This window comes from Trichosurus vulpecula, chromosome 9 (assembly GCF_011100635.1).
Source record: "Trichosurus vulpecula isolate mTriVul1 chromosome 9, mTriVul1.pri, whole genome shotgun sequence".
Taxonomy (NCBI): Eukaryota; Metazoa; Chordata; class Mammalia; order Diprotodontia; family Phalangeridae; genus Trichosurus; species Trichosurus vulpecula.
The window spans coordinates 31,857,226-31,877,114 of NC_050581.1; the positions used below are offsets into that span (position 1 = coordinate 31,857,226).

A 19,889-nucleotide genomic window follows, 5' to 3' on the forward strand; every position below is an offset into this window, starting at 1 on the left:
AACCTGGATTCTAATCTTCTCTCTGACACTTAGTTTTGGGACGTTAACGAAACAACTGTGAATCTCAGCTGCTTGTTTTTTAATCTCCTATAAAATGGATACAGTAATACTTGTACAGAGTGTTGTTATAAGGCAAGTATTTGAAACCCTTAAAGCTTTCTTTAGGGTTTAAAGTGCCGGACATATGCAAACCGTTACTACAACCCTTCCCCACCCCCCCAAAAAAAGCAGTTGATCTATTATCAAATGAATTTTCAGCAATTTTTTTCCGATGCAATTTAGAACAATGAACATTTATTAAGCATTTAGTTTGTGTAAAGCTCTGTATAAAAATGGATCAGATGCGATCCCTCTTTTCAAGGAGCCTACAATTCAAGAGGCAGAAGCATAAATTCATAAATAATGAGTATTCAAGGGAGAATGAGAGAAGTACAAAGGAGAGGTCTCTAAGCAAAGTGCAATGAAAACATTTAAGCAGGCCAGTACCAAATTCACCTGGATGCCTTTGAGGAATCAGGGAAGGCTTTATGGAAAATGTAGTATCTGGTATGGGTCCTGAAGGAAGGGAAGAACTTCAAACAATGAGGTTGAGGCAGAGGAGGAGTTTATTTCAGGCAAAGGAGGGAGATAGGTTGAGCAAAGCCATGGAGATAAGAGAAGGCACAATGGGAAAAGAGAATGTAGGGTAGTGATGTTTGGCTAAAATATAGACTATATGAAGAGTTGTAATATGAAATAAACTTGGACAAGTTAGTTGGAGTCAGGTGAGCCCTGAATGCCAGACTCAGAAATTTATCTTTTACAGGCAATGGGAAATCATTGGAGGTTTTTGAGTACAAAGTGGTATTATCTTAATTAATAATTAATATTATTAATAATTTTAATTATATGTGATTAATTTAATATATAATATATTTAATATAACATTAATTATATAAAATAATAATCAGCTAAATAATAATATTAATTAATAATCTTATATTATGGAGAAAACTCAGGCAGAGATGTAAGAGATGGATTGAAGAGTGAACAGACTAGAGGTAGGAAAATCAGTTTGGACACTATTAATATAGTCTAAGAGAAAAGAAATAAGGGCTTGCACAAGAATGGTTCCAGAGGAAATGTAGATGAGGGGTTGGATATAAGAGATTGTAGAATTAGGATTACTAGAACCTGGCAAGTGGTTAACCATGGGGGTTGAGGAGGAAGAAGAACAAGAGAAGAAACAAGGATGACTCAGAGTTCAGTAGGTTTTTAAAACCCAGGTTTAACCTGGGGACTGAGAAGATCATATTGCTTATAATAGAAATAAAAATTTTAGGAGGAATAAAGAAGTTTAGGGGGGAAATGATAATGATTACTCATATTGGATTTTTGTTGCCTACAGAAAATATAACTAAAATATATAAACATAATAATAAGTAATATTTGTAGAGTATTGAAGGGTTGTGAAGAACTTTACATATATCATGTCATTTGATCTTCATAACAACCTAGGTAGCTGTTGCTATTATCCTCATTTTACAGATAAAGAAACTGAGGCTGAGATAAGTTAAGTGGGTTGCCCAGTGTCATAGAGGGAGGGATGAGTCTGAAGGAATATTTGAATTGAAGCCTTCCTGACTCCAATCCAGGCATTCTATGCCACCTAGATGTCATGAAACTATTGAGAGGGGAGTTGAGGGATTTGAGAAATCATCTGTATAGAGGTGATAATTAAAGCCATGAGACCACCAAGGATAAGAGCCCAGAACAGAACTTCAGAGAGCACTTAAGGGACTGGAGGAAGAGGAGAAGCCAGAAAAACAGAGAGAGAATAAGCAATCAGTAGTAAAGAGAGAGAAGTATAGGCAAGTGTAGGATCATGTAGGACTCTGGGTAGAAAAGGATGTCAAAAAGGCAGAAGTAGTGACAAATGACACAGAGAAGTCAATGCATATGACCAGAAAAAAGACCACCAGATTTGTCAATAAGCAAGGTATTACTGACCCTTAGAGAGCATTATTTCAGGGCAGAATAAAGAAATGCAGAATAGGCCAGTGGTGAGAAAGTGGAGGTGATAGTAGATTTCTCCTGTTAAAAGTTTAAGATAGAGAACAGAGAAACAGGTAGCTGGAGAAGGAGGCATTGTAAAAGGATGATTTTTTTAAGGAGAAATATAAGCCTGTTTATTGACTGAGGGGAAGGATACGATAGAGAGGAGAAACTGAAAATGCTTAGGAAAGAGGATAATTGACAGGAGAATCACAAAGGAAGTAGGAAGAGAGCAAGCCAAGAGTTCTGGTGATCTGCCTGGTTTGAGTAAAGAGGAAGAAAGATCACTGCTTTCTCTGAGTCTGGAGGAAAAGAGAAGAAAAATGGGGAGGGTGTTAAGATTAGAGGAGAAGAGAAAACTCAAGGAAGTTCACATAGAGTAGCTTCAATTTTCTTAGTAAAAGATGAATTGTGGGACTCATCTGCTGAGACCAAAGGGAATGGTGCAATGGTTTACGACAAAATAAGGTACAGGGCAAGTATTGTGAGGAGTATAACAAAACATCAATAAGAGAAGACTAAAAGGATTTTTGAGTGTCAATGAGAGCCACTTGAGATTAGTTAGCATAAATTTACACGGGACCTGATCAGAAAGAGTCCATATTTTCACCTGTCATATTTATAGGCTCAGGACTGAGAGTAAAGGAGGTAGGGGCAGCTAAAGGGCGCAATAAATAGAGCACCAGACCTGGAATCAAGTAGGACCTTGAGTTCAAATCCAGCCTCAGACACTTACTAGCTGTATGGTCCTTGGCAAGTCACTTAACCTCATTCCCAATTTAAAAAAAAAAAAGAGTAAAAGAGGTAGACAATAGGAGTTAGCCAGGGTTGAGGGTTATTCTAGTGAAAATAGTAGAAAGTCAAAAATGGAGAAGAGGACATTATGGATATGACTGACCCTAGGGCCAAGACTGGAGAGGTAAAGAAAGTGAAGTCAGAGCAGTCTTGTCAGACTGAGAGCAGGAAATCAAGGAACCAAAGGTAATAATGAGGGTGAAGAATGTGAATTACATGGGTACAGGTGATTGTGTTCAGAGGGAAAATTCAGAGTTACAGAACAGTTTCTAGTAATACTGATATCTCACCTCTCATATCATAGGACAACCTTCTAACCTTCTAGTCAAGACTCCAAGAATACAGACCCTATTAAAAACGATTGGGCCGAGCTTACTTTTCATAAAACCTAGTCAGCTGCAGAGATAATCTGAAAGTTAATCATTGCCACTGTGGCTACAGTTTTCTGTAGAAAGCAAATAGAACGTTAGCTTCTTCTGTGATTATCTCCAATTTATTCTGTGTGTATCTTGTTTGCACATAGTTATTTGCATGCTGTCTCCCCGTTAGGCTGTGAGCTTCTTGAGAGCAGGAATTGTGTTTTGCCTCTCTTTGTATCTTCAGCACTTAGTATCCCCTAGCACGTAGTAGTCCCTTAATAAATGCTTTTAACTTGATTCCTTGAGTACAGGGACTTTTTCTTTTTTGTATCTCCAATACCTACCAAAGTGCCTTAGAGATACTCAGAACTCATCCATGTTGGTTGACTTCTCACAAGACTTGGCCAAGATTAGTCATCAACCTTATTCTTTCGGGTGAGATGGAGAACCACCAGATCTTACCATCTGTCTCTATGCCCTCCAAACTGTCTACTTACAACTATAGCCTAAGGAAACCTGGGGCTTGCCTTCCACCCCATAGTTGAATCTTTAGAAAAGTTTAAATCCTTCTCCACTTACTTGGACACTGAGCTTTCTTTAATGTGTTGTCTCCTCAAAGCTTCTTCATAGCAGGCACTATCATGCTTTTTCTAATTGTGTCTCCAGAACACTGCTTGGCAAACAGCTAGCTTTCAAACTTAATAGTGAACTAAATGGACACTTTTGTATTCATTCATTCACATATTTATATGGGCTGGTTAAAATTATTTGAATTCTGGGTAGTCTTCACAGGAGAACCTGTGTGGGACTTCAGGAAAACAATATGTTTACCTGGTTTTTGGGTTTTCTTTTTAAGGAGGAAGAGAAAAACAACTGCTGGGTGAGAAAGCCTATACATTCCTTTTTCTAACTCCATAAAGTCATAAGGAAATATTGCCAATCATGTTTCTGGCCTTAAGCCAGCAGGTACATCATTTTATTTTTTTTTCTTTGCACAAAATTACATTTAATTCCTCCATCTTCAATCATTATTCTACCTCAGCATTTTAAAGGGTTTATTTTTTATTCATCTTGTTTCATTCATCACATTCACATCCTGTAATGTTACTGCCTTCACTTTAAGCTCTGTCTTTCACTTACAGAGGTATGGGATTCAACTTCACCCTTGAAATGTCTTTAAAATGTATGATGCATTGTATGTACTATGCTGTATATATTTAAGATACTTGCTGCCTGGTCCTCCTGACAAAATTAGTTTTAACTGACCCTAAGTCTGGGAACACAGCTAGTCTGAGTTCACTTTTGAGTGGAACCGAGCAAGTTAGATAGTTTCCTCTAGATCTCAATTCCTTCATAAGGAGATTTTACTTAGATGCTCTCTATGGTCTCTTCTACCTCTATAATTCTGTCATTTCAGAATGACAAAATAGTGTAACAGAAAGGCATTAGCCTAAGAGTTGGGGGGCTTGAAATGAATGAATGAATAAAAAAGTGTCCAGTAAGTTTACTAAGCTTACCATTTGCCAAGCACTGTGTTGAAGATATAATTAGAAAAAGCAAGACAGTCCCTGCTTTCCACTGTACAATTTTGACCAAGCCATCTAACCTCTCTGGGACTTGGTTTCTTTTCTTGTAAAATGGTTAAATAAGATTATTTCTAAGGTCAATTCTAGCTTTGAAATTCTATGACCCGTGCAAAGAATATTGACATATCAAAGATCAAAAACACATAATTAAATTGTCTTCTTAATGACCAAACTAATTTAAAACAAAAAACTGTATGAGAATAAATAGATCATTTTTCCTCCTGATATAAAGGTTGGAAGAGTATATTGGCATTCTTTTTCCAAATACTCCATATTAGTTCATTTCCTTACCTCAAATTCCAGCAGCTGTCTCCTAGAACCTAATCATTATGGAATTTAAAATAACAGTTTTCAAAGGGAGCAGGGAAGGGTTTTTGTAACAAATGTAGGAATCAACAAACCAAATTTTTTTCTCCTTTTTCATTATTTATTATAAGAGATGGCTCTCAGTGATGGAGAAGGGAAGATGTATTGAGAAATGTATGTGACATAAAAACAAACATCAATGAAAATTATAATAAATATCCCATTGCTCCAAATAGTTTAGTTTTGGGACCTGTACAAAGACAGAGAAAATAGAAGGGATGAAAATCCTTCCATTGATGTTGGTATTGGTAGATATGAAACAGGGAGCTAGCTATGAGGTTGAAAATGAAGAAAACTAAATTGTTTGGAGTTTTTGGGGTTGTTGTTTTTTTTTTGTCTACCAAAATGTGTCAAAGCACTATCTGTAATAGCTAAAAATCAGAAACAAAAGATGTGCCCAGAAATGCATAATGGCATACAAATTGTGGTGTATATGAATTTTATTATGCCATGTGAAATGATAAATATGAGGAATTCAGAGAATCCTAAGAAGACTTATATGAATGGATACAGAAGGAAGACTGTCAAATTTAAAAAAGGCTACATAAAAATGATAACATAAGACAACTCCAAAAAACAACACTAATTAGGTCAAATACAATGCAGAATTTTGGTTCTAAATGACCAAAGTTAAACAAGCATTCTTTTTTTCTATTAACAAGTAGTCATTCATAAAAAACGGACTTTTAAGTATACTGCCATTCTGGCTTCAGACCCTTAAAATTATGTGTTCCTAGGCATGTCACTCAATCTCTCTTTGCCTCAGTTTCCTCAACTGTAAAATGAAGATAATAATAACACCTATCTTACGGAACTGTCATGGAGATCAAATGAGATAAATTTGCAAAAGCTCTAGCACAATGGCTGGCATATAGTAAATGCTATATAAATGCTTATTCCATCCCCTTCCCCCCTGTCATTCAAAAGAACTATATTAGGTAGTTTTGTTTTTGTTTTTGTTTTCTACTCTGCATCTGTGTATGTGTGTGCATGTGTGTAGGGTGGACACGTGCATGCACGAGTGAGGACACTTGCATTTTAAGCGAAAGGTACTATTGAAATGAGTATTGTTCATTAGGGAAGCAATTGATGTGTTAAAATAAAATTATTAATTTTTTAAGAAAGATGCATCTTGGTCCACTAAACTCAATAAGTGATTTGCCTCTGCTAAATATAGAAACTACTGATGTATGTTTTTAATGGAGATAAGAAGACATCCTTATTTACACTTTTTTGTTACAAAGTCAATGACATTGACTGTCAAGAGAAGGGAGTAAAAAAAGAGTGTTTTGGAAGCCACTGAGGGAACTAAAGGGCTGATGACATCAAATGCCCAATAAATGTGAACACAGCAATTTTCTTTCAATCCAGTCATTTAGATGGTGTTATAGTGCAGGACCATTCAAAGATGCCCCTAGGAAACAGTTGTAAAAAGGTATGCAGTTGTTGATGGACTTGTGAACTGATGCAACCATTCTGGAGAGCACTTTGGAACTATGCCCAAAAGGCTATAAACCTGTGCATACCCTTTGATCCATCAATGCCACTACTAAGGCTATATCCCAAAGAGATCATAAAAATAAGAAAAAGGACCCACATGTACAAAGATATTTATAGCAGCTCCTTTTGTGGTGGCAAAGAACTGGAAATTGAGGGGATGCCCATCAAATGGGGAATGGCTGAATAAGTTGTGGTATATGAATGTAATGGAATACTATTGTTCCATAAGAAACAATGAGCTGGCAGATTTCAGAAGAACCTGGAAAAACTTACATGAACTGATGCTGAGTGAAGTGAGCAGAACCAGGAGAACATTGTACATAGTAACAGCAACATTGTGCAATGACCGACTTTGATAGACTTAGCTCTTCTCAGCAATACAATGATCTAAGACAATTCCAAGACCCGTGATGCTATCCACATCAAGCGAAAGAGTTATGGAGTCTGAAAGCATATCAAAGCCTACTATTATCTTTTTTTCTTGTTTTTTCTTTCTCATGGTTTTTTCCCTTTGGTTCTGATTCTTCTTTATAACATGACTGATGTGGAAATATGTTTTAATATGATTGAATATGTAAAGCCTGTATCAGATTGGATTTTGGGAGGGGTAGGAGAGGTTGGAGGAAAAATTTAGAACTCAAAATCATATAAAAGTGAATGTTAAAAACTAAACATAAATAAAAAAATTTTTGAAAGTATGCAGACCATGCCCTCACAGGGAATTTACTTGATGGTGGAGGCAGCAGAGGGATCAGACATAACAAGTATACAGCTGGGTAAATAAAGAGTATAGAAATTGGACTTGTGGTTTCAGTGGGGGGGGAAACTCCTTTATCATTGCAAGTTGGCACCTTCTTTGTAACATAGTCTTAGAGCAAGGGTTCTTACCGTTTTTTGTACCTTGTGGTAGTCTATTGAAACCTATCAATCTCTTTTCTGAATAATGTTTTTAAGTGAATAAAATAAAAATACATGAGATTACAAAGGAAACCAATTATATTAGAATATATGTATGTATGTAAGTATATATGTATGTATATATATATATTATTTTTTCTTTTTTTTCTTCCCATCCAAGTTCATAGACTTTCTAAAGCTTAATTGTTGATCCCTTGGGGTAGGAGTTGAAAAGGACTCCAGGTTAAGAGCTCCTGTCTTTCAGTTGCCTAGAGCACTGGGAAGTTGTATGACTTCCCCCGGGTCATAGAGTGATTATGTTTCAGAGGCAGGATTTGGACATACATTTTACTGATTTCCAGGCCTCTTGTATTTTGTGGTGTTGTGTCAAGACTACATATATGATGCAAAGTAATTTGGAGAAGGCATGGAGAGCACTAATATTTAGCTAGCCTAGGCCCTTCCTTGTATAATAAACCTTTAGTGTTTCATGAGGCCTTTCTAGCTCATTAGAACCTCTCACAGCAGCTTAGCCTTCAGAAACTCAGGGTTATTTCCCCTCCACCATGAGGTATTAGGAAATTGCTCAATAGTTAACCGTAGTTTAGGCATGACCCATAGAATAATTATTTTGGTATTGGCAAAACACATTAATCAAAAATTTTAAAATGCTCTCTCCATCTACCTACCTACTATATCTTCACTAAGAAAATCCCATGGATAAAAAATTCATGGGGTTGAGCGGGATGGTGAAGCCCTCTCATGGAATCTGGATCTCAGCCTTTCTGTGAGTTAAGTGGGATGAATGGGGGTGGGGACCTCTTGGCATGGCTCAGGGCTTCTGATTGACAGCTAGGCCTAAGTTTCGAGTTACTAAAATCACCTGAACTGTGTCCTCGCCAAATAAGGATAAAAGCGTTCTTAAGAATTGTTATTGGCTCAGCGTTTCCTTGTCCCTTGTATCTGGGTTAGATTTCTGGGGAGATTGTGACCCTGGACTTCACCAATGAGAGTAAAGGGTCAGTGGTGGTGGGGTGGGGGTTGTTTGCGTTAGGGTATAAAGCTAAGTTCTGCCCTCTGGGCACTGCCTCTCCCTACCGATTGTCTATTGGAGGCTGCCCTTGAGATCATAATAAAGAAATTTTCTGTTTCTAAATTTGAGAGACCTCTGACTCTTTTAATTAATTGCTGGCGGGTGGTCTCACCCCACACAGGGTCATGAAGAGTTAGATACAGCAGAAGGACTGAACAACAAAAGCAGCAACAACAAGACTTTTGAGAGCATCTAGGTGGTACTGTGGATAGAGCACCAGGCCTGGGGTCAGGAAGATCTGAGTTCAAATCCAGCTTCTGACACTTACTAGCTATATGATGGCTAGGCAAGTCACTTAATCCTGTTTGCCTCAGCTCCTCCTCTGTAAAATAGGGACACACTGGAGAAGAAAATGGCAAACCACTCCAGTATCTTTCCCCAGAAAATGCCAGGGACTAGTCAGACACAAGTGAACAACAATAACCACCCACTTAGGCTCCCTCCCGCCCTTCCGCTGCTACAGTAGCTGCTATCACCACTGTCGGGTTTCTCATCTTCTGCAGCTCTGGGGCCTGGGAGAAATAACAAAGAAAGGATTGTTGGTTTCTGCTTTATTAAAAACACAGAATAAAACATAATGGCTTCCAAACAGTGGAGGATGAGATCTGTAGGGAAAGACAGGTTATTGTGTAGTTCTCAGTAGGGAATGATAAAACTAAAGAGAATAAAGGGGGAAAAGGGAAAATAATGCAGAAATAGTGAAGAGAACCACTGTTAGGAGCAAGGTGGAGGAGGGGACGAAGGGTTTAAATGGTCTAGCACTTTTTTACTTGGGTTTTATTGCCACATGCAATTATAATTAAACACAGACTGAGCCAAAGTAGGGAGTTGGTATCTCTCCAAATCCCACCACAAGTGAGCAGGAAGGGTAAATATGAAATGCTGAAGCATGGCTATTCAAAAGAAGAATTAAATGCTGGAAGTATTTGTAAGATAGTCCAATTAAGCTGTTCATGACACTATTGGCCTAGAGAAATAGCAAAAGCAGCCTTCACGATAGGTAGGTAGCTTGGAAAGTCAAATATCTTTTGATATACACGTTGCATGACTTGTTCTTTACAAAGGCATTCAATGCTATCTCAGGCAGCGAAAAATGGTTGAATTCTGTAATTTCTTTGCATTTAAGAGAGGTCTGGGGAAGAAAAGAAAGGATGGTTCTGGGAACTCACTGAGATCCAAGTAGAGAAACTTCCTGTTGATCATTTGGCTATGCTGTAGTAACGTATTCAGGGTGTACTGTCATATTGCAATTATGACCATAAAGTGCAGCCCCTGTAAATAAGTGTGGTGGAAAGAAAATACATTTTCTTGTAAGACCTGTTGTTGCTCAAGTATTTCATGGCTATATGAAACCACGATAATACCCAGATGAAAATGCAAACGATTATTAAGGGACATAGTAACTGCTTCAGTTACCTCCTGAAACAGAAGAAAATGGTGGCTAGAATTCTGGCATGTTCCAAACTGCATTTGTGAATTCAGTTAAATAAATAAATGAATTTCTAATAATACAGCTTCTTCTTAACTACAAACAAATGCTGATTAGGGCTAGTTGAGCACAAACAATTTTCTTTAGTCTTTGCTCCTTGCATTTCCTTTGTTCAAGATGGAGATGCTAATTAATGCTTATTAGCATGCATTAACATTTGTTAATGAATGTTTTCAAAGGAACAAAAGGAGGTAGGGGGCAAAGGGGGATTTTAGTGGTGGGAGTGGGGAAAAGGGAGATGGTTTAGAAATATGGACAGATGGAAGAATGAGGAAGAGAGAAGAGTTAAGGCTTTATGGGATTGTCCTGACTCCTGATTTAGATCAGCCCTCCTGATAACAAAAGAGAAGGACCATGAAGGTTTTAATTATTTATCTCATCTTGTGTCCTCTTCACTTATAAGGAATAGATTTTTTTTTCCCGCATTTTCTAGTGTATCGAGTTTGTTCAGATAGAACATACTCAAGATTTACTCTTCCTGGTCCCAGTGAACTACAGGGAGATTTAAAGATTGCTTCTAGTTATTTGATGACCCAGAGCTGAAAGGACTTGGTGTTTTGGGATGATGTGGCAAAACATAAGTAATTTTTTGGTCTTCAACTATCCCATGTCAACGACAGGGTGACAGGAAGCTGCCTTATTTGGAAAAAGAAAAAGAGATAGGAGAGCGGATTCTGGCAAGATGGTGGAGTTGGTCAGAAAATTCCAAGCCCTCCAGATTTCCCTCAAAAACAAGACAGAATAGCGCCTCAGGGTCAACATAGAATGGTACAAATAAACAACAGTTGGGACAGAACAGTAGTTCTCCCAGGACAATGGGAGAAGAATGGAAGAAAATCCCAGGACTGAGGTTTGGTCCCCAGGAAGCATAAACTCCTCCAGACTAATTCCACTGAATCAGCAAGCAGAGAGCCCTGGGGCTAGTTGGGTTGAGAGGTAGCCTCTGCCCAAGCCACTAGATTTTCATTTGACCATGTGGAGAGTCCAGAAGTTTGAGCCAGGAAGATTGAGGGAAGCTCTGCTGATAAGGGACACCAGGCCCAGCTGTGTTGCTGAAACAAGATTCTGGGAGAGAAGAAACCAGAACATGTGGAATGCAGAAGCAGGGGGCAGGGACAAGGCTGGCTATGAACACTTACAAGAAGGGGGAGTTCTTGGTTTTGGTTATAGGACAAACAGGAAAACTGAAGGAGGATCTGAGACCAGAGGCATCATCCCCTATACCCCAGGACTAGAGGTGAATACAACAAGTTGCTATAAATAAAAAATTCAAAAATGAGCAGGCAAAGGAAAAAAACCCCAATCATAGAAAGTTACTGTGGTAATAAAGAAGACTGGTGTTTGTCTTTAGAGGAGGATCCTAAAGCAAAAAAATAGCCTCTCCTACCCCAAAGAGTAACATCAAATGGTCACCTGCCCAAAAAGAATTCATAAAAGGACTTTTAAAAGGCTTTAAAAATCAAATGAGAGAGATTAAGGAAAAAATTTTAAAAATTTTAAAAATAAGAACAATCCAAGAAAAACAAGAAGATTATGAAAAGAAAGTTAACCAACTAGAAAAGGAAATTCAGAATCTTAAGGAAGGAAATGACCTTTTGAAAATTAGAATTGGGCAAGGAGAAACTAGTGAAATTATAGGACACCAAGGAATAATAAAACAAAATATGAAGAATGAAAAATAGAAGAGAATGTAAAATATCTCATAAGAAAAACAACTGATCTGGAGAAAATATCAAGAAAAAGAAACATAAAAAAATCAGACTACCTGAAAGCTATGATCAAAAAAATAATCTTGATACAATAATACAAGAAATAATTAAAGAAAATTGCTCTCAAGTGTTAGAACAATAAGGGAAAGTAGAAATAGAAAAAAAAGTATGCTGATCACCGCTGGAAATAGATGCTACAAAGAAAATCTGCAGGAATATCATAGCTAAATTCTGAAACTCCCAGCTCAAGGAGAAAATATTATGAGAAATAAACAAAGAAAAAAGAGATTAAATAAGTATAGTACAGTCTTACATAGATGTGTATGAATGTATATGTCTATATGAGTATAATTATAGCTATCTAAGAATATGTATGTGTATATAAGTATATGTGTGCATGTATGTATGTATATATGTGTGTATAGGAATATATGTGTATATGTATATATGTATTTGTGTGTATATATATGTATATATATATATATATACACATACACACACACATACATATATATCTATGCTTAATTTTAGTCTGGTGGGGAGTGGGGAGGGAGGAAAAAAGAACAAAGTAACAAGTGTATAGCAGAGAATAAAAGATAACTTACAAGCAAGCAAATAAAAGATGGACAGCTCAGAACACAATGTGTAGTATTTATTATAGAGGCTTTCTCGAAATGGAAATTTATTGCTGTATATTTTGAATCCTGTCTTACGTTCTGTTGTGCACATGGAAATGCTTTTTTTTTCTTTTCTTATTTTATATGTAAGTTTTAGCATTTAATTTTATAATGTTTCCTTTTCTTGTGCATGTAAGTTTAAAACAAATTTTAAAAAAAGAAAAAAGAGAGCTTCCAGTTTCAGACTCTAAACTCAGGGGGTTGGATTAGATCACCTTTCTACTCTAAATCTGTGGTTAAAGATGCTTAATAAATGCTGTGATCTATAACTAGATGGGACTCTTTCCTTGTCTCTGATATTCTGCAAGGAAGAATTTGAAAATAAAGAAGATGGTGTATAACCTACCAAACCTAGTAAGTTTCAGGATACTTCTCTGCAATAAAAGAGGCTTTCTCATTTTCTTCCTTCTTTTATACCATACCTTCTTCCTCACCAAGGCTTATCTAAGCCTTGAATCTCTACTTAGCAAGTGCAAGATCTCAGTTCAGGCTCGGATTCTCCTTTGGAGCTCTAGGCCACAGAAGTCTATCATGCCAAAATAAAGAGCTGCAATAGAAGTTCCAGAGTTTTCAGAGTTGGGACAAATCTGCTCCACTTTACCCCTTCACACCCAATTTTTTTTATACACATGAAATCAAATTAGAATAATATATCGATAATTTTTTTTGCTTAATTTGAAGATCTTCCCCATCCATTATTAGGTTCATGTGACCTGCTGATGTCACAGGAAGCCTAAGTCACATGTGTGGGAGGAGCTTGCTGAATGAGTGGAACAGGAAGGGTGGAGCAGGAAAGGCTCAGAGAAGTTAGAACAGTGGGAGAGAGAACACACCGACAAGGAGTCAGCAGGGACTGTGAGTGTTTGTTTGTGGGAAAGCCCCAGCAGGGGGAGGGAAGGCTACGGGATGGAGCTGCTCTCTGTAGTGATAACATGTTTTAACTTCTTTTTTTCTATAATGGATTTGGTTTGCCGGTGTTGGGATTTAGCTTTCTGCTATCTGAATAAATGTTTTGCTTCTGTCTTCTATATGGAGAGTCTGTCATATTTTGTGATTCAGAACCATGCCAGCATATTCATAGCAACAGTAACTTTTGTGAATATTGCTTTGGTGATACATTTGGCATCATAACGAGATTGCAAGGTATAAAATCTCCATTTGGAGGCAGAAAGGTTTAGAGGAAGAAATGGATATCCCAGGATGGGAAGATTTACCTTATTCTTCCCTAGCAAGGGAATGGGCTAAAAGCACCGGACCCTGTGAAAACTGAGAACAGAGGTTACAGAAGGGAGAACCTAGAGATTTGAAAAGGTGTTTGCAAGGAATTCAAATTAAGCCAGGGAAAGAACTGGATTTTACTAACAGGTTACCGTATTATACGTAAAGCAGGGACAAACTGTTGCAGGAGAAAGCTCAGATGGTTCATGAATTGGCTGGTTTGCATGGGAATCTTTCTGTGCCACAGTGTTTTGGCTCTGCTTTAAAAGAGCATACTGCTGTTCATTTGGCTAAGAAAAATCAAAAATCCAAAAGGAAAATGCATATAGTCTGACACAGGCTGAAGTTGCCTCTGGCACTGAGCCTAGTTGCTATGACAATGACTGCCAGGAGAATGCATGGGTGGAAAATGAAACAATGTTAGATGAGGCTCAAGTAGATGTATGCCCAGTACTAAGAAGAAAACAGGAGAACCAGATATACAACACAGTGTTCTGAGACACTTGAGGATTTTACTCAGCAGGAAGTCACAGATATTTTAAGTCAGTTCACCCAAAGGATGGGAGAATTGTTAGTGTCTTGGGAGGTGAGAATCAGTGATGAAGGGGCCAGAGGAGCATGGGTAGATAGTGTAGATTGCTTGAAATTCATAGGTATTAGTCAGAATCCTTTTGTACAACAAGCTTTTAGGGATAACCACATGCAAGGAGGTAACAAGATGATTAATCTATTAGCTTTAGCAGCAGATGGATGAAATAGGGAGTATCCCACTGATTCTAAGTGGCCCAGTACAGATAGATCCTGGTATTCACTTAGGGATTATATGAGAAAGATAAAGGGGGAGGTAATGAAGACTGCTATTATGATGGGAAATGCAGATGTACTATGGTACCCCCTTAGGAGTTTCTCATAGAAATAAATAGTGAAGATGACTTCTTCTGCTTATGAGCACCTACTTCTGACTCTGCTAATTGGGGAGATAGGGCACCCTCTTTCAGAGGTGCTAGATAAGTGACTTTGGGGACTGAGGAAAAGATAGATTTCCTCGAGAGAGAAGAGTAAATAGCTAGTGGCTTCAAAGTCAGAACAGATTGACAAGAAAAGAATTGTTTACTGCTCTATTGAGACCAGGGGTGGATTTTGGAAGATTAGATCGTATTCCAACTAACAAGCTATATAAAATGTACTGAGAAAAGGGGCTTAATATTAGTCAGAATAGAGAATAAGAACTGCCCCTACAGATCCTACTGAACCCTTGTATCCAAGTGTGTCACACCTTCAGGGAGACTGGGAAATAGGCTAAGCCCCAACGCAGAGTAAAGAAATACACAGATGGGATTATAGACCCCATATTAACCTGACTATATATTGGAAAAATGGATCAAGTACTGTAACTAGAGCATTAATAGATACTGGGGCAGAGGCCTCCCTTATATATGGAAACCCTCATAAGTTTAAACATGGAACTCCTATCACCATCACAGGACTGGGAGGGGCTGAAATATCAGCCAGACAAGTCAAACTAACAATGAAAATTGGAGAATTACCTGAGAAAGAATATACTGTGCTAATTGTACCCATTCCTGAATACATCATTGGAATAGATATATCGAGAGGTATGACTCTAAATTTACCTGAGGGGAGATACCAATTTTTAGTAAGAAAGATAGGAATTAATACAGTTTTAGCGGGAAAAATAAAAATGGACCCAATCACTTTACCTGAACCTTCTGAAGTAATTATTTTAAAACAGTATCATGTGACAGGTGGGCAAGATGAAATTACCAATTCTATAAAGGAATATGTTGAGGCAGGAGTATTAGTTCCTACAATCACTCAGTGGAATAATCTTATCTGGTCAGTATAAAAGTCAGATGGAATGTGGAGAAGGACAGTAGATTATAGACAATTGAATAAGGTGACTCCTCTCCTGTATGCTGCTGTTCCAGATACTGTTACCTTAATAGAAAGGATCCAGAAATATGATGGGACTTGGTATGCAGTTATTGATTTAGCCAATGCTTTCTTTATGATCCCAATAGATTCTAAACAATGGGACCAGTTTGCTTTCACTTGGCAAGGCCTACAATATACTTTTACCCACTTGCCACAAGGATATCTGCACAGCCCCACTGTTTGTCATAGGATTGTGGCTGAACATTTGAATGAATTAAAGCTACCTGGTGTACAGCTTACCCACTACATAGATGATATTTTGATACAAGGAAAAAATGTAAAATAAGTGGAGAAGAGTTTGACACTTTTAATTGAGCATATGAAAAGCAAAATGTGGGAAATTAACTCAACAAAGATTCAAGGGCAGGCTCAATAGGTACAATTTTGAGTTATATGATGGAATAAAGGGCTGTGAGAGATTTTCCAGTGAGCCTAATAAAAAATTCAGGATTTTCCTGTCCCTACCAATAAGAAAGAAACCCCAAAATTTATAGGATTATTTGGATTCCACATTCCACACTTAGGATGGATTTTGAAACCTTTATATAAAGCTACTAGGAAAAAATATGAATTTTATTGGGGACTTGAGCAGAGTAAAGCTTTTGAAGAAGCCAAAACTGCCATACAACTGGCCCTAGATTTACTACCTATGCAAAGTGGCTCAGTGGAATTACAAGTGATTGTACAGGATGAATATGCAAACTGGAGTTTATGGCAAAAACAACAAAGCCAAAATGTACCCTTAGGATTTTGGTCAAGGAAACTCCCTTCATCCGGAGTTCAAAATAACCCTTTTGAAAAGCAGTTGTTGGCTGCATATTGGACTTTGGTGGAGACTGAACAACTGACTCTGGGCCATGAAGTAATATTAAAGCCTGGAATCCTGATTATGATCTGGATAATGAGTACCCCAGCTTCCTACAGAATTGGACATGAGCAAGAGGCTAGCATAATTAAATGGAAATGGTATGTTCAAAATAGATCTAAAATAGGCAAAAGTGGAATTTCTGCTCCACATGAATCTATAGCAAACATAGATACTGAGGGAAATGATAAACCCCCTGAATGAAAGCAACTGTTTTACAATCCTCGGTAAAATGGAATGAGGAGTATAATGGATTAATTGAAGAACAAAAGAAACATTCATGGTTTACTGATGGGATAGCATCATTTGGGCCACGAAGGACATTGGAAAGTGGTAGTCTATAACCTATGTACTTGGCAAACTTTGGAAAGTACTGGAACAGGTGGAAGTAGTCAATATGCTAAACTTATGGCAGTACATCAAGCTATTAAAACAGAACAAGGAGTGCTCGATTCAGCAGCACATATACTAAAATTCGAACAATACAGAGAAGATTAGCATGTCCCCTGCACAAGGATGCCATGCAAAATCTTGAAGTGTTACATATTTTTACTTAATGCAAAAAAAAAAACCAGAAAAAGGAGGACAGTGTCATATATTCACTGATTCATGGGCAGTAGCTAATGGGTTAGCTTCATGGATGCCTATGTGGAAAAATCAAAATTGGGAGATTCATGGCAAGCAAGTCTGGGGCAAAGAATTATGGGAAGATATATGAGACATACCTTTGGTTACTAATTTGTCAGTTTTTCATGTAGATGCTCACATGGCCCTCACCACACTGGAACATGAGTACAATGCACATGCTGATAGACTAGCAAAGATTGCTACTGAACATATTGTCGCTACTCTGACACCAACTGATGATCTGGTTCTAGCAAAATGGGTCCATCAAACAGCCAGCCATTTAGGAGTCCAGGCCACACACCAGTGGGCACAAGATCAAGGTATTAGTATCTCTCATTCATTGTTAAAACAAGTAACAGAGGGATGTTATATATGTCAATTGGAGAAGGAGTGAATTGTTCCTTTGGTAGTAACTGGAGAGATAGCAAGGGCAAAAGTTCCAGCCCAAGTTTGGCAAATAGATTATATTGGCCCCCCACTCCAAGATAAAGGATGCAAGTTTATATGTTCTTGTGCTGACACCTATTCAGGTGTACTAGTGGCTTCTCCTTATAAGAATGCAACCCAGAAAATCTAGATATCATAAGTCTATAGTATGGAAACCCAATGCAGATTCAAAGTGACAATTGGTAACATTTCAAAGATAATGAAATGAAGAAATATTGTATATTAAATAATATAGAATGGATATATCATATTCCATATTATCCATAAGCATCTTTCTTAATTGAAAGAATGAATAGATTATTGAAAGAACAGTTAAGGAAGTTAAGTTCTAATAATTCATATCAACATTGGAAAGATGATTTGTTCACCACTTTACATAGTTTGAATAATAGGCCATTGGGAGGGAGGAAGTACACCTCTAGCTATAATGATGACCCCAAATCTGCAAATTAGAAAACAACAACACATAAGATCCCAAATACTGAATATTGGACTGTAAGGTGAAATGTCCCAGCTCCATATTGAGAAACATCTGACTTGGCAGGATATGATTTACATTGTTTAGAGAACTTTCGGTTGGATAGAAAAGAAATAAGAAAAATTTCTACTGGAATATGTATAAGAATCTCGAAAATCATTTTGGATGGATATTACCTAAATCAAAATTAGTAGCTCAAGGAATACATGTATTGGCTAGAGTAATAGATTCCAAATATCAAGGAGAGATTATTGTGACATTCCAAAATTTAGGTAAAGAACCTATACAGTTTTGTAAAAATGATAGAATAGTTCAAGTGATTATTATTCCTTGTGAAACAATACCCCTTGTGAAAACTGACCCTCCTTCTGAAATAACTATCAGAGGAATGGAAGAGTTTGGTACTACTGATAGAATAAAATTGGGAGCTAAAGTATGGGTAAAACAGAAACCAAATGATGCTCCAAAGGCTGTGGAAATGATAGCACACAGGAAAGATAATACTGTAACTGTTGCTTATTCAGGAAAGATGATTACCATTTGTATCCTTAACTCATATATTCTACCATAAATGAGACTATGATAATGGGTTAATGGACTCCAAAAATACGGCTGACCCTACATCTACCCTGCTTCTGGTTATTGTCTCCTTGTTTCTTCTTTGCTTTTTGTCTGTCAAATTTGTTTGCTCAATTTGTTTCCTGCAGGCTTAGTACCCTTCACCTGCAGATGCCTGATCACGTAAGCCAGATGTCACCTCCTGTCCATGGGTGTGATGTGTCACCCCTGAACCTGGCATTGACCGAGTTCCTGTTGCCAGCTAAAGAACTGACCTGTCAGATGGGACTCTCGACCTCTTGGGACAGGGAGAAATTTATGTTCAATTTCAGCAGGAAGTAGCTATGGAGGATGAGACCTTCACCCCTTACTCCAAGATTTTGAGCCCCATTTGTTCAAAGGGGGGAATGATGATATTGTTTTATGTGCTTATTTTGTGTTATCCCTGTTATATTGTTGTAAAGTTCTGTTGACACCACTTGCCCCACTGACCTATGTAATGAATAAGAAAGATCTTGGGGCCAAAAGTATTGATAATGTATTTTTGCTTAATTTGAAGATCTTCCTCATCCATTAATAGGCCCATGTGATCTGCTTGTGTCAGAGGGAGCCTGTCACATGTGGGAGGAGCTAGCTGAATGAGTAGAACAGAAAAGGTGGAGCACGAAATGCTCAGAGCAGTTAGAGCAGTGGCAGACAGTGAACACAGGCAAGGAGTCAGGTAGAATTGTGAGTGTTTGTTGGAAGGCCCCATCACAGGGAAGGAAGGCTATAGGATGGAGATGCTCTCTGTAGCGATAATGCGTTTTAACTTCTTTTATTCTATGATGGATTTGGTTCACTGGTTCTAGGATTTGGCTTTCTGCTGTCTGAATAAATGTTTTGCTTCTGTCTTCTATATGGAGAGTCTGTTATATTTTGTGATTCAAAACCATGCTAGCATATTCATAGCAATAGCAATAGCAACTGTGGTGAATATTGCTTTGGCAATGCAAACAAACATCCGGAGGAGAAAGTGAGGCTGGTGACCTTGCACAGCCCTCCCTCATTCAAATCAAAGTCAACTGCAAGTCATGTCTTCATTTCCCTGATGTCATGGGCCTCTTTGAGAAGGAAGCACAACCTGTGAGTACCCTCTCTCTCTCCCTTTCCCTCTTCCTCTCCTTCTTTTTCTTCCTCTCCTTCTCCCTTTCCCTCCTCTGCCCAAAGGAAGGTACATTTCCATGGCTAAAGGC

General features: G+C 37.8%; 1 protein-coding gene and 1 non-coding gene across 2 annotated transcripts in view; one reads left to right on the top strand and one right to left on the bottom strand.

Moving 5' to 3' along the window:
* The window catches only part of TMC1 (transmembrane channel like 1), a 160,538-nt gene extending 141,643 nt beyond the window's left edge, over positions 1-18,895 (bottom strand). Inside the window, 1 exon segment of the mRNA XM_036739525.1 lies at positions 18,820-18,895. Coding sequence (XP_036595420.1) covers positions 18,820-18,895 — 76 coding nt within the window.
* On the top strand, positions 16,989-17,095 carry LOC118832409. The gene has a single exon (XR_005009174.1). It is a non-coding gene; the product is annotated as a U6 spliceosomal RNA (small nuclear RNA).
* Positions 18,896-19,889: the final 994 nt, after the last annotated feature.